The following is a 14,596-nucleotide window of genomic DNA, read 5'->3' on the forward strand; positions in this document are numbered from 1 at the left end:
GGCTCGTATACTAGACGGTATGTAAAGCTTATGTCATATCTTTAAATCTGAAAAGCTGACTGTCCATATCTCATAATCTCTGCGACTCTTTTCAAATTCATTTACTATGATTAACATAACTCGAACGTATACCATTGCAGGCCTTTCCAATGAAAATATAATTTTAACACAAAATAAGACATAGATCTGGCCGGTCACCAGTTTGAAACTAATTCCAGACAAAAATAAATGGAATTTTGTCTGGTAAAGCATCATGGCACTATTTTAAGTTTTTTCTCCCTCAAGAAGAATAAACAAAAATATAATTGTGCTCTGTTTTCGATTGATTGATTATTATCAGCGTTTATTTAAACTAGACAACTCGTGAACCCGGATATCGTGAAGTCAATGTGACCTTTCAGTTAATAGCGTCAGTAATTCGATGGAACTTATACTTTGCCACTTTAGAACCAAATTAGTTTGTCACATTTTAAGGTTTTGGGAAAATGCATCTTCGAAACCCAGGCCCAAAGATTGCCCATTATGACAAAAGCGAAAAATTTAATTTCTTAAAAATATACCATAAGCTACTTTGGTGGTGACCGTACATTTGAACCCATGTACATTTGAACCCATGCGTATACCCACGGGTTCAATCTATATGCGGGTGCTAAAACCCATGGGTTAGGGTTAGTATGGGTTTAACTATCCGTGAAACAAAAAAAATTCCATAGGTGCAATAGCATACAGGTGCAATTGTCATGGGTTCAAATGTACGTGGGTTCAAATGTAATGGAACCTACTTTGGTATATTGCAGTGACATATCTCTAGCCACATTTTTGGGATGTAAAATAATATAAAACGAAATTCAATTTCAGAAACAAGTTTTGCACATGGAATTACGTATATTTTGAACAGCAAAAAATCATTCTATGAATACAAATACAGCATTATTTATTTGAATTAACTGAAGTATAAGAAGCCTCACATTTTGGCGACCTAAACAAAATCCAGTTTATAATTCTTCTGAAAAGTTTTATTCAAATTATGTATATTCGATAAAAAATGTTTGGCTTGATATAAGCTGAACTTAGCAAGACCCAAAAATATATTTATTTTAAGCTCTGTATCATAAAGAAGCAGTAATAACTCAAAGTATTTAGAATTTGTTATTTCAGCAAAGTGTGTTATACAGAAATTAAGATTCGGAGTGGTTATCAGATACGGGTTCTCTCAGTATTCACTAAAAATTCAGTCATTGACTGGACTGGTAGCCATATGAAAGCTAATTACGAAAACACCTACCCATATTGAAAATGTTCCGAAGCGAAGGCTACCATCTTGCAAACAAAATACTGATATTGGTTAACGCGGATTCGAGCGATTTGAAATGAAAAAATATGTTCCTTTTTACTGTACTAATGTACATATATCAATTCATTCTTTTATATCACAATTTGCCTGAGTTTGTTTTTGAAAGCGATAAACATATTTTACCGGGGTGCTACTATATCGTGAGATCTACCACACATTTGCGTGAGATCTGCCTCAAGCTATAGCGTGAGACCGACCTCTGTATTTTACATTCCCAGTTGATATCACTTTTCCATATACATTTAATTTAGCGATATGTAACATAAATCTAGCCCTAACTCGGTGAACCTCCGTCTACACCTGGGTAGAAGAAGGCTTCGATCTCACGCTACAGCGGCACTTATTATCGGTTTCAATTTGAGTATTTAGAAACAATTTGGCAAAAATCTTCCCTATTAGGTCATCATAGCGTTGTATCTAACTAATCATGTGAATATTCACAAGTCAGTGACTTCATGCCGATTGCAATCCACTATGCAATCATGCAAAGTCATTATTTTAACCTTTGACCGGTATTTAAGTATACGTAGAAATAGAAACGCATCACATGTAGTGAATTATATTTGATCACTTGCTAAATAATTCATTTTAGTGGCAATTTTTCTGATTTATTGTTATGAAACTCAATGAAATCTCGCAACGTACTTTTCAATACAAAATTCATTTTGAATTTAAATGTTCCTTCCCTTCATATACTAAACCTAACACATCTACCAAAGTTCATGTATGTTTGAGTCACGGACATTAATTTATCGTTTATGTGTGATCATTTAATACTGTATTTATTTACTGCAAACTTACTAATCGGAAACTCAAATTTACGCTTGCGAGTGGAATTTCTGAACGTAAGGTATCAGTTGCTTACCTACAAGCGGAAACAGCTTTGAAGATCTTTTTAACAACAAAACCAAACCTTTTTGAGTAACTGTACATTACGCACAAAATAGATTCCTGAATAAAACTAAATTTAGGATCAGTGCCTTCACTGCCTTGTATTGTAGCTATTCGTTGGTATTTCACTTACTTGTTTGTTATTGCTGTAAATAGGAGTCGAAAAAGACGCAACATAAAAACATCCTATTTTGTAGCTTTGTAGCTTCCACATATATACACGCACCAAATTACAATAACAGATGTTCGACCCAACTTTAATACTACTAAGATAATATTTTACATAATCTTTCACGTCTCTGCTAGCTTCGCTGATGCCTGAACTATCATCTCTTATACGTGTTATACTGCTTTTTTCATTATTCTATTCTATGGTATTGCGGAGTTATCATGCATACATCCTTACAAGCAGAGCTCACTATTGCAATATACGTTTCATATAGATTGACATATTCTTAAGAACGTATGGACTTAGCTATAAGCCGTAAGACGCAACTGAATATTTTTTACGTCATCTCTTCCTGTTTGAAGACAATCAATATAACAAAATAACAAAATACACGCAATGCTACGTTTTGCGTGGGCAATGGCCAATCATAAGCGCGGTTGGAATTAAATAAGGTAATGGCACTCGGGACTCGTTGTCATTATCCATCCCAAAGGATGATAAATTAGACGAGGCAAACGAAATAATTCTAGGATGTAAAATAATTTAAATTCAACTTTCTATGTATAAAGTGACCGCTTGCCGAATTGTCTGCAGCAAGGTCGCACAAAATTGTGAAAACGCTATGACTACTTAACGTTATAACGCGTTTGGAAATATTTATCCTGTTATTGTTCTCGGGTGCAAGTCCATGTTCACAACCTATTCAATGAGATATCTCAAATGATTTCGAACCGTTAAAACATTCTATATATCTGTGGCCGACAGAATTTTACAAGTAGGTAGCAAAGAAATGAAACTTTCTAAAAACGCTATGTCACTATTGCATGTGGATAAAGATCAAAATTTTCCGTATTGTTTAATATTATTTATCTTCATCTAATAACGTTGAGTTTTTCACATAGGCCATAACATTTCTGAATTCCATCATGCATTTTTCCTTGTCAGTTTTGACTTGGATAATCTAGTGCCAACAGCCATCTACTGGCGTCTATGTCGCAAAGATAAATATATATGGTTCTTATTACTTCAATGGTAGCTGCAACTCTTTTATCAATATTTCAGACACTTTTGGTGCAAATTTCTGGGCGCTACTTTTAAAAAACTTGCATAAAGATAGACTAGAATCAATCTTAAACTAGCGACTAAATTACTAAACACGAAATGCCCGAATTCACATACATTAAACTGCGAGTTGAATTCACTGGTATTTTATCATTATTCTCCCTTGTATTTTCAGAACCAGCATTACCTAATTTAGTCTTTCTGTTTTCTCCCACGCCAATTAAAATCACTATAGTTGGATTCTTTATTAACCACTCTCAAAAGTGTTGCAAGTCGTTTCGTATAATATTATGTTTGATTGAAGGCCACGAGAAAAATCGATCGATCGATTGGATCGGGGAATTGTGGCATTATTATTACGTAATAATTATGAAACTGTGTAACAATTGGAATTTTCCGTTGTGTCGCGTTATTAATTTTAGTACGTCCCTACATGTCTAGTCTCACATGTCCCCCCAACTGTAGGCTCGGAACAGCATAAAAACGAGCACTCTCAATGCTACGTTGCGTGTTAACTTATCTCCTACACGCGTAGTTTTGCTCTGATAATATCCAATATGCACGTCTCAAGTTCCGCATTAATAGTAAATTCATTCAGATACTTTGGTTGATTTACTCATATAGTAACAACTTATTGTGAGTCGCACAAAAACAAGCAGCTCCCGTAGTATGTGAACCAAGATGTCGGACACCGGAACATAGTATGTGTACCAGATCAGGATTAGGCCATAATTTTATTCCAATTTTTTTCATTTTAGTTATATTACAAGTTCGGGGACTCCCTCATTATTTGCATCTGAAATTATGGCCTAACCCTAACCTGGTGCACATACTATGTTCCGGTGTCCGCCATCTTGGTTCACATACTACGGGAGTACCAAAAATAATGGCAACAAAAGTGGGTCGCGAACTGGAAAAGGTTGCAAGCACTCGCATATAATGGTGTTTGTGACTCTACTTGACAATATTTCACCTTTCCGCTATTCAACTTGATCTATTGTGGAGTGATATATTGAATTTCTTTATATTTTGTTGCATTCTGCTATTGGTGTATCAAGCAATCATTAATCTTGTACACACATAGACTTGGTGTTTCAGTGAAAATACTTTGACCGATGACCAGACAAACTTTACCGGTTTACCGTTGCTGTAACTTATCGCGCTGCTGAGCCCGTCTTTCACAAAATTGTCGCAAGGCATTTTGTAATATTATGTTAAATTAAAGCGAGGGTGTGCAACATTTTTTGTTGGTGGGCCACTTAACAATCTTCAGACATCCAGCTTGGCCACACGAAAATGTGGATATCGCTTAGCTTCACAGTAACACAAGCACTTTGCAAAACGGCGAAAGATTTAACGCAGTAACATGAGAAAAAGAACGTTATGTATTTTTATCCATACGAGCGCTTTTTTAAACTGAACAGATTAGATTTTTATGCTTGCTGGAGAGAAATTCCGAGTGCTGACGGGGGGGCCACGTCAAATGATTTGGCGGGCCGGATTGGGGCCCGCGAGCCGCCTGTTGCACACCTCTAAAATAAACGCCCCCGAAAAAAACATGTGCGAAATGATTAATTAAATTAATGGAGAACTATTATTGATGACAATAAACGATCTAACTAAATTGACTGTAACCGGCATATCATAACGGTTTACTGGTAATGTTAACTTTCTCGTTCATTTTGTTACGTTCCGCTCTTGGTGTATCATGACAATAAATGACACACGACACGAGACAATGTTGATTGCGCTCGAGGGTTTGCCTTAGCGATACATTATTCCGTTATGAAATTTCAAATTTTCCTAAATTTACGTAAGTTGAATATACAACTATGTTGGTGCCCTGGAGGCATTGTATATGCTTCAAGATTCACTCGCAATAGATTAACGCAGGGCTACTCAACTATTTTTACCGAGAATCCGCGAACAAAATTTCAAAATTATTTGGGTCCGGTCTTTCCCAAAATTATATTTCGGCATCATTAAACGCGCACTTCCTCGCTCTACTATAGCAAATCAAGATTGTTTATCATAGTGTTATAGTTCTTTTCATATATTCAAAACTATAAAAGTCATTTTATAGGAGAAAACTTGAAAAGTGGGGCTAATGATCCAAAAAAAAAGAATCAGGTGCGGTCCGAATCCAATACTTAAAAGATCCGGATTCGGACCGCGGTCCGCCAGTTGAGTAGCCCTGGATCAACGGTTGAGGCTTCACACCTAATTGTGTTGGTATGACAGATTACACATCACGGGTTCACTCACTCAGGATGTAATAAATTATATAAGCAATGCCGATCTTAAAGATTCTGGTCCGTTCAAATAATAGAATCTTCTTACATATCTTTAAATGTTAACGACTGCTTGTACTTGGCCTTGTTCGGAACGAAAGACGTGAATAAGCGTCGTATGAAAAATACTTAATTATCATTCATCGTCGCTATTTCTAGTTTTGGATAGCATGGAGTTTTTGTTAACCGTTCAATATCATCTACCGCAGGGCTAATTTTTTTAATTGCCAGGTTTACAGCAAATTTTTTGATTTTACCATAGGTGATTTTTTTGGAAACCACACACTCAGTTAACCTACATATTTCTTGGTGTTCCGCGGAGCGAGATTAAAAGGGTAGATTTTTCGGGACAAAAAGTTTGAGAAACGCTGTGCTAGACTATAGATATGGCACGAGTCTCAAATAGCACCGTAATGTCAGCAAACTTTTGGGCAAAAGTTGAAATAATTGTGCAAGATTTCATATGGAATTGTGTTGCGTATGCTATATGTAAAGTTGTTTCCATAGTTAGGCTTGCACGTAATTTACGGATTTACGGAATTACGTAATTATTTGGAGTTACGGAAGGGAAGTTACGAATTACGTAAAGTCGTAATTATTGCATTAAAACAAACTTTCTTCAAAGCAGTCAATTTCGTCGATTGCGAAAAATGAAAGCTCAACATGTAGAAGAAGTTAGAGTTCCGGTATTCGCAGCCGTTTTCTCTCTCTTGTTACGTAGGTGAAGGAAGGCATGACGCGTTGCCATTTACTAACCTATTATCAACTTATCTGGCATGGCCAATGTAAATTATTAACGTAGTTAAGGGGGAAGAACTGAGTAGGGCCGTTTGACGCCAACACACCTGGTTTTAACTTCTCCCGCAACTTAACCGTAGATAAGGGATGGAATTGCGTTGAGACCGATTGACGCCAACACACCTGGTTTCAACTTCTCTCGCATCTTATCTAGCATGGCCATGGCCAATGTACATAACAATCGTAGATAGGGGGAAGAATTGTGTTAAGACCGATGGACGCTAACACGCCCGGTTTCAACTTCTTCGGGTGAAATGACTAATGAACGCAGGAGATCAATCTATCAAACATGGTCTATCAAACATTTGTATCCATTTTACTTTTATTTATTATTTACTTGTTCCAGTTTTCCGTTACTTATGGTATATATGTTCCGTTTCTATTTTATAGTCACGCGTTTAAATAGTGGGAATTCCCCGCCAAGTGTGGATTAGCAATGCTTAACCATTCTTTATTGTTAATATCAACACTTGATATATGAACATGGAATATCATACTGTTTTTGGCTGTTTTATTTCAGACTTGGGGTATAAACAGGAAAATATCCATAACCTTTCAATACGACGATCTTGTGAAATTTAACGAAGAGCTTTCGCGACGAATTGGAACCAAATAAGCGAAAAGAGCGATTGATCACTCGCGCCCATACCTCGCCGTGATAATAAATGTCGCGCTTATCAAATAGCAATATAACGACAAAAGAGAGATTGCGTAATGAACCAACGCAACTTCGTCTTCTCGGCATCGGTAAAGCGATTGAGACGGTAGAGAAACAATAAAACGACGGATTCCTCGCGGACCGCTAAAAATTTAACTGCTATCAAATATGAGCCAGTGTGTTTATTCTGTGCGAGATCCATTTTCTATTACAAAATCTTGATGTTCTGTTAACGGTTTTATCGTTATATATCAGTCTGGACTTGGCCTTGCTCATGATGTTTTTCACAATTCCTCTCTATATTTCGGCCATATATGATTAACTGTCTTACCAAATGCGGCAACTTATTTTGATTTATCGTCGACTTGAATACCGACCAAATTTGTGTCAATCTTGGCCGATAGGATCGCCGACTTGAGTTAGCAAATAAATGTCGTGAGTGTAAAATAAATGTCACAAAATGCATTGTTTTGCGATATAACTTTGTATTTTCGGAGAAGGCATATCATATAAGTTCGGTATTTAAATTATACGCAAATAAATAATATTTGATCTAAATTTATCGCAAATAATGTTATAAACATTCAGTCCGCGAAATGATTAAATGTAAAATGAAGCATGGTAATCGGAATATCGTCAATAAGTCGACATCAATAATTATTATTATAAAATGCTAACAAGGCAGTAATGTCGGATAATGCAGAAGACGCTGCAAAAACAAGTCTTCGTCGCGAGGAAATCGCAAGTATAATCAAACGAGAGAATACGCTCGTCGTTGGTTAATAAATTAGAAACCCGTAATATTTATTCAGTACTAAGGTGGTTTTAAAAAACTATCGTTTTCATAAATATCCGTATACCAGTGTCGGTAATGATAAAATAAAAATGATCGCATAAAAATGGGACGGTTAATTTGCGAAGATAATAATGGAAAACCAAAGCTAACACAAAAGATAAAAATCAGAATAAAATTAATTTGAATTCACTCCTTGATATTTGTCTTTAACATCTGCCGACGGCGTGTAGTACTGCCAAGAATATGAAAACCCAACTTCAATGTCCCATTCGGAAAAGAAGTGGATTCAATTGGTTGTTATGATAGGTTTAAATGCGTGGAAAAATATCGCAATTACGGGGTCATTACGTAATTGATTTTGCCGTAATTACGGAATTGATTTTTGTCAATTACGTGCAAGCCTATTCCATACTATAAAAACGGACCTCCTGAAATATACGCACCAAGATGGCGCACAACCTGAACTCAGGTTGTTTACCAGGTTAGGGTTCAGGTTGTGCGACATCTTGTTGCGTATACTTCAGGAATACCATAAAAATTTTGGATCTTTTGTATAAAGCCCCCGCCAACGGGGGTCTCGAATCTTGCATACTTGTATTAGTGGCGGGAGCTTTGTACAAAATATCAAAAAACTTTTGGGTGAAATTGGGAGCCCAGTAGGAATCGGTAACATCTTTCCAACGAGTTCTTCCATCTTTACATTTACTCTAAGACTAAGTGATGAAAATATGAAATTGGTTGCTTCATTGGTTCCGTAGAAAGCAATTTTCATGGCCATATCAATGACAATCAATATAACAAACTAGCAAATTTGCGTGTCTGATTATATAGTTTTGGGTGTAAGTTGCATGTTAACTACCCATGAGTTAAACCGAAAGATGCCGTGTGATTAAAATATATCAGCTTTTCATGTCTACAGTGGTCGGTCGTTAATCGAACTGTTCGCAACAAGATGTGAAACTTCGTAAGAACGCTACGTCACTATTTTTACGAACATTATCCAATAATTAGTCTCCAATATGGCTAAGCCTACTGTTTCCTCAATATCTCTGCCCTAATTTTGATCTCGTGACGTATACTCTCTGATTACTGTCATGTCCTCTCATAGCCTTCCTGATACACCTTAGCAATCGACCGTAAATAACCTTTTGGCGCGGATAAGGTATTGTTGTCATTTCCTTAGACCTCGAACGTCACTGTATTTACTGTTAGAGAAATGGTAATAGACATCACATTTCTCGATAACTGTGTGGTACGTGGTGCGGTAATATGTTTCTGATGTAGCTTATGATAGCGGTAATATTAACATGCTAATCCTCACTGAACCAACAGTTTAACATGGGGGCGTAGACATTTTTTTGAAGGGACTTGAAGCTAATTAAAAATAAATTTGTTAAATTTGATATTTCCCTTATTTTAGATATTTACATTTCTTTATTTTGGATATTTACGTTCAACGTGTTTTTTGAATAAGTCATACTTTCGCCTTACTATTTGTTAATTGTAGCTTATTGTTAGTTAGTTATTTTTGAGGTAAGGCGCGAGACTTGACAAATTCTAAAAAGGGTGCGCGATTTGGAAAGTTTGAGAATCACTGGTTTATGTGATTGTTTCAGACATTTTTACTCGGTTGGTTTGTTATGGAGTTCCTCGAAACAGAACCCATAAATATCTTAATTACTTTTAGAAAAATGAAGAAAATTTAATGAACACTTGAATTTCCGTTTGTGTAGGATTGTACATGAAAGTTTCGGTAATCTTGGACGCTTCGCACTAACGTTATGTTCTTCCTAAAATATGTTCCAACTGATCGGGGTTCTGTTTTGTGCTCACTCTGTATATGAACTAACGGTACTTTAAGTTTTACTAGCCCTAGTCCTAGTTTAGATGTAAATTTCTGATCACAAAGGCATTTACAACATACAATCCATAAACAGTCACTCTGTATATGTAAACCAATGGTAACCTAAAATTTACTAACACTAGCCGTAATCTAATCTATATCTAAGTTTCAAATCACAAAGAAATGTAGACCAGCGTTTCCCTACCTATGATTCGCGACCCAAAACTGAGTCGCCTGAAAATCTATTTAAGTCGCTTGTGTTTCAATCACAAACTTTATTACCACTGATGTAGACTATACATTCCATGAACAGTCACTCTAAAACGTTTCTTTTAACCACTGACTAAATGGCAACTAAAGTACTGTTTTTTCCATTTGACATTGGCAATGACAGTATATTTAATCACAACTCCATTTTCCTGCATAATGGGATCTTTTGTACAAAGCCCGCGCCAACGATCAAAAATAAGAAAATTAGTAGCTATATCCGGTTAGGGAATGCAGATTGTACTGGAAATTCAAGTTTTTGAATCATTTCTAGCTTTTATTGGATAATTACTGTTTTTTATTTTTAAGCGTTGCGGGGTGTTCTTCTCAAATCTCACATTTTTACATTAGTGGCGGGAGCTTTGTACAAAAGATCCGCAAAATTCATCCATGCATATTATTTAAAAAAAAACGACTTATGAATTGGAACCCTAGAATACCAATCTTTTACGCCTTTAAGACGTTCCTTCTCATACTATGCACCTTTCTACATAACTTAAACAGGCTCACAATACAGGATGTATCTAACAAGTCTGTCAACGTTGGGAAAAAGGTAAAATTTACTAAAATTTCACGGTTATGAGATATTTACTCATATGGACATTAGAATATTAAAATTATGTGTATGTTCATATATTGTGCTTCTAGCGTGTTATGAGCATAGCCATACTTGGTATTTCGTTGGTTGTCAATGGCAATTAGAAGGTTAATAACATTGAAGTTTTAATCTATTTTTTGATTTTTTTAAGTATAAGGCACGACCATGGTATTGATCAATCTTCTTTCACGTTTTTCGAAGTAACCTGTATAGCACGTAACATATGTGTGACACGGGTGCGTGTTTACTACTGGGAATACATTGTTGCTAAAGTACATTTGTTATAAAGATGATGGAGTGAGATTACGGTCTATCTGAACCATACCTGCAGCCCCGTCAGGTCATTTTGGGCGCTCCAGAAGTATGTGTACCAAAATGGAGGTAATTTTGTTCGCCTTCTTTACATCAAGTTGTGTAAAGGGACTGAAGGGCAGGGGTTATATTCACTTGGCTAACACAGACAGTTCCCGAACTCGTAATAGAACTAAAATTAGGAAAATCGGAGTGAAATTATATCCTGACTCTAACCTGGTACACATACTACAAGTACATATTTGGGGGTCTGCAAGAAATAATTTGATTGTTCAAGAACCAGCAAAAGCTCCTTTTTGAAAAAAAATTTCTGCTTCTTTGCAAGCTGACTGTTTCATTATCACGTCTCGAATATATTTCATTCTTTTTTTGTGTGTACTTGTGCTCGACCGTTCTTTTGAATAGCCCTTGGGCGTCCAAGAAACCTAACAGTTGGTAATCATTATTCGTGTTGCACTAAAAATATTCTTCAATCTACACAGCAATTGAATACGAACGCATGTGGGCCAGGCACTAAGTGTTAAATATCACATAATAAATTATTGCCTATATAACCTTTCACGAGTTTTAATAAACTTGTTAGAATTATCGAGCCATGCAGATTCATATTCCGACAACGTTAGTCCTCGACTACAACTAGATATTTGTCTCAAAGCCACGGGTTCGTGATGATTTTAGATGATTTAATTATACATTGTTGCTAAAGTACATTTGTTAAAAATTATGGAGTGAGATTAGGGTCTATCTGCATATTACCTGCCATGTGTCGTCAAATATGTTTTGGACAATTATCACCATTTATGTCGTTATGCCGCGTGCTTTTATAGATGATTTCATATTTTAATTGACTATGATATATATATGCCTGAGTTCTTGCTTTAGGGAAAAAATGTATTTTGATATGGCTGTAGTTCGTGACTCATAATTTTAGTGTTGGCACTTCGAACAAGGCTCTGTACAAGCAGACACTTGTATGTAAGAAATTACCTGATTTTGGTAGAACCGGAATATTACCTATTCGGGTTTGCCTACTAAATTTATTGCACTCTGGATGAGATGATAGGCATGAGATTCGAACTCGAGATCTTCAACATGCGTTTCCAGCCTCAGGCTCTGACTACAAGTCTATTGCGCCATCAATTAATGACATGAATTCATAAAAATCTGGCAACGCCATTCCTACATATCTGTTAGTATTATCTGGCTAATAAGTACTAGCTAATCAAGGACCATACATATTATCATTCTTTTTATTCTCGGGCCATTCATGACCTATCAAAACAAACAAATGTTTCAAGTGCCGCTCTATCACACCATGCTAACGGAAATATCCAATTTAATCCACGTCAGGAAGCATCAACCCTCGTAAATTATTTACACCAAATTTTAGTGTTAGAATCATGATTTGTAACACAAGGGTTAATCTGTGCTTTATGCAATCTATGTAATACAGTAATATACACGTGCGCTGTGTCATTCTACAAGGCAGACAAACCATACGTTGACTTATCCGTTGGCGCTACAGTAGTATGTGTATCAATATGGAAGTAACTAATTTTTTGCCAACTTTACAGCAAGTTGTGGGCAGTCGGTATATTCATTTGGCTAACACATACAGTACCTGAACTCGTACTGTTACAACGCTAGTACCAATCCGTTCACACAAAGCAGGGGTCAGCAACATTTTGTCGCTCGCGGGCTAAAATTAAGGGTTGCAAGTCATTGGGGGGCCGCACATATTTTTAGAGAGTTGAAAACGTAGCGGACGATACTTTTTATAATAAAAATCAAGCAGTGATACATCTCTCGAATAGAATATAGATTTATTTTCTCGTTGCATTTCAAAAAACCCCATTTGAATATTTTCGGCGCCATTGAACCATTTGCACTTAGCATTAACTTTTCTGCGTTTTGTTACCATTTGTCTAATTATAATTGAATTATAGGCTCATTAAACGATTAATTGTGAATTATATACTTGTTAGGTTATAATATAATTTAGTCTATACGTGTCTCACAATCAATTCTGTTACGTAAAGAATATAGTCGTCAAAACAGCTGTTTTTTTACTATAATTCAGTGAAGCGGCGTGGGCCGGATCCGGATGCATTCTGTTGCACCTTTGTTTGTTTTGCGGATATTTGAACCCATACTAACCCTAACCCATGGGTTTTAGCACCCGCATGTAGATTGAACCTGCGGATATATACATGGGTACAAATATCCGTGGATTCAAATGTACGGTCACCATTTTTCCTGTTTAACTCATGTTTAAACTTCACTTTCTTAACTCACATGTCTAAAGATGTCAAGCAATACTTCGACCAAAAGCCTAGCAACGAGCATGATAACATTCAATTTCGTATGTGAATCAACAAACGTTGGATCAATTACGACGTAATAATGAAAAAATGTGTACTACTTACCTTTAGTGTTGCCATAGTAATCCCACCGGAGATGACGACATTGTTTCATGTGACTACTCCAGCTTAATCCAATCCTGATAAATCATTTGGGTTAAATAAACGAGACTAATATAGGAGATACTGAAATAAATCGAAGAAAATTTAAATTATTTAAACGAACTATCAGTTACGGACACAAACTATACTTTTGTGCTTTTTTGCTGTTGGCTTCGTATGAGTATATTGCAAGCATAATGTAGCAAAAAATAAAGATGGATATATTGGGTTAGTTACGAGTCTTGCTTCACGGGCGCGTCGGAATTCTCCCTTTTGAAATGTAAAAAAAACATTTGTCTGTATCATACATATCGATTTTTCTTAGCTTGGAACGCCTTTGAGACTTACAAGACTTCTGAAAACCTGCTATTTTGGCCTTCCGTTGGACTCGCTAGCTCAGGGTGGTCCAAATCCAGGCCCGCGGGCCACATGTGGCCCGCCACTTCATTATCTGTGGCCCGCGTCGCATTCGGAGAGGAATCAAATCGCATTTCGTGTTGTTTCTTCATAAAATTAACCAAAAAATCTTTTGACATATTGTTACATCACTAATGTCACTGAATTGACTAGTGTTATGGCTTGCTGAGGCAACTAGCGAAGTTAAACGAGCAAAGTTCTTGGCACTATTGTGGCCCACGAACAATGCAAAAGTAATTTTGTGGCCCGCGGAGCTGCCAATCTTGGACCACCCTGCGCTAGCTCATACAGTTTAAATTGGCAATTAAAAATTCAGATACCTCCCTTCCCTCTGAAAAATCCTGGCTACACCTCTGGCACACACTAACACTATATCATCGTATTTCCAAAAGACAAGCTTCCTATTCTATTACGTGATTTTCAGGTAATAGATCCGTATGTGGCTATTTCAACACAGGTAAAGATGACTAATCTAAGTTTGCAATAGTCTTGATGAACACTAATACAATGTCTTTCAAATATATTCGATATAGCAAGTGACCATGATGTCTTTTCATGATTCGAATTTTTGAAATTGTAAAGGGCTTCATGAACGATACACTTATATCGTCACGACGGCGATAAATACACACCGGCAAATGATTTCGGGTGCAAAGTGCAATTCTATTCCGGTGAAGA

At 36.4% G+C, this 14,596-nt stretch overlaps 1 protein-coding gene across 2 annotated transcripts in view; it reads right to left on the reverse strand.

Moving 5' to 3' along the window:
* LOC120347794 (uncharacterized) overlaps positions 1 to 13,609 on the reverse strand; it is a 31,010-nt gene extending 17,401 nt beyond the window's left edge. For both annotated transcript variants that reach the window (XM_039417894.2, XM_039417893.2), the window contains exon 1: positions 13,466 to 13,609. In XM_039417894.2, the coding sequence (XP_039273828.2) occupies positions 13,466 to 13,480 (15 nt within the window). In that variant the 5' untranslated portion in view covers positions 13,481 to 13,609. The remainder of the gene's footprint in view (positions 1 to 13,465) is intronic.
* Positions 13,610 to 14,596: the final 987 nt, after the last annotated feature.

The sequence above is a fragment of the Styela clava genome, chromosome 11 (genome assembly GCF_964204865.1).
Source record: "Styela clava chromosome 11, kaStyClav1.hap1.2, whole genome shotgun sequence".
In the NCBI taxonomy this organism is placed as follows: domain Eukaryota; kingdom Metazoa; phylum Chordata; class Ascidiacea; order Stolidobranchia; family Styelidae; genus Styela; species Styela clava.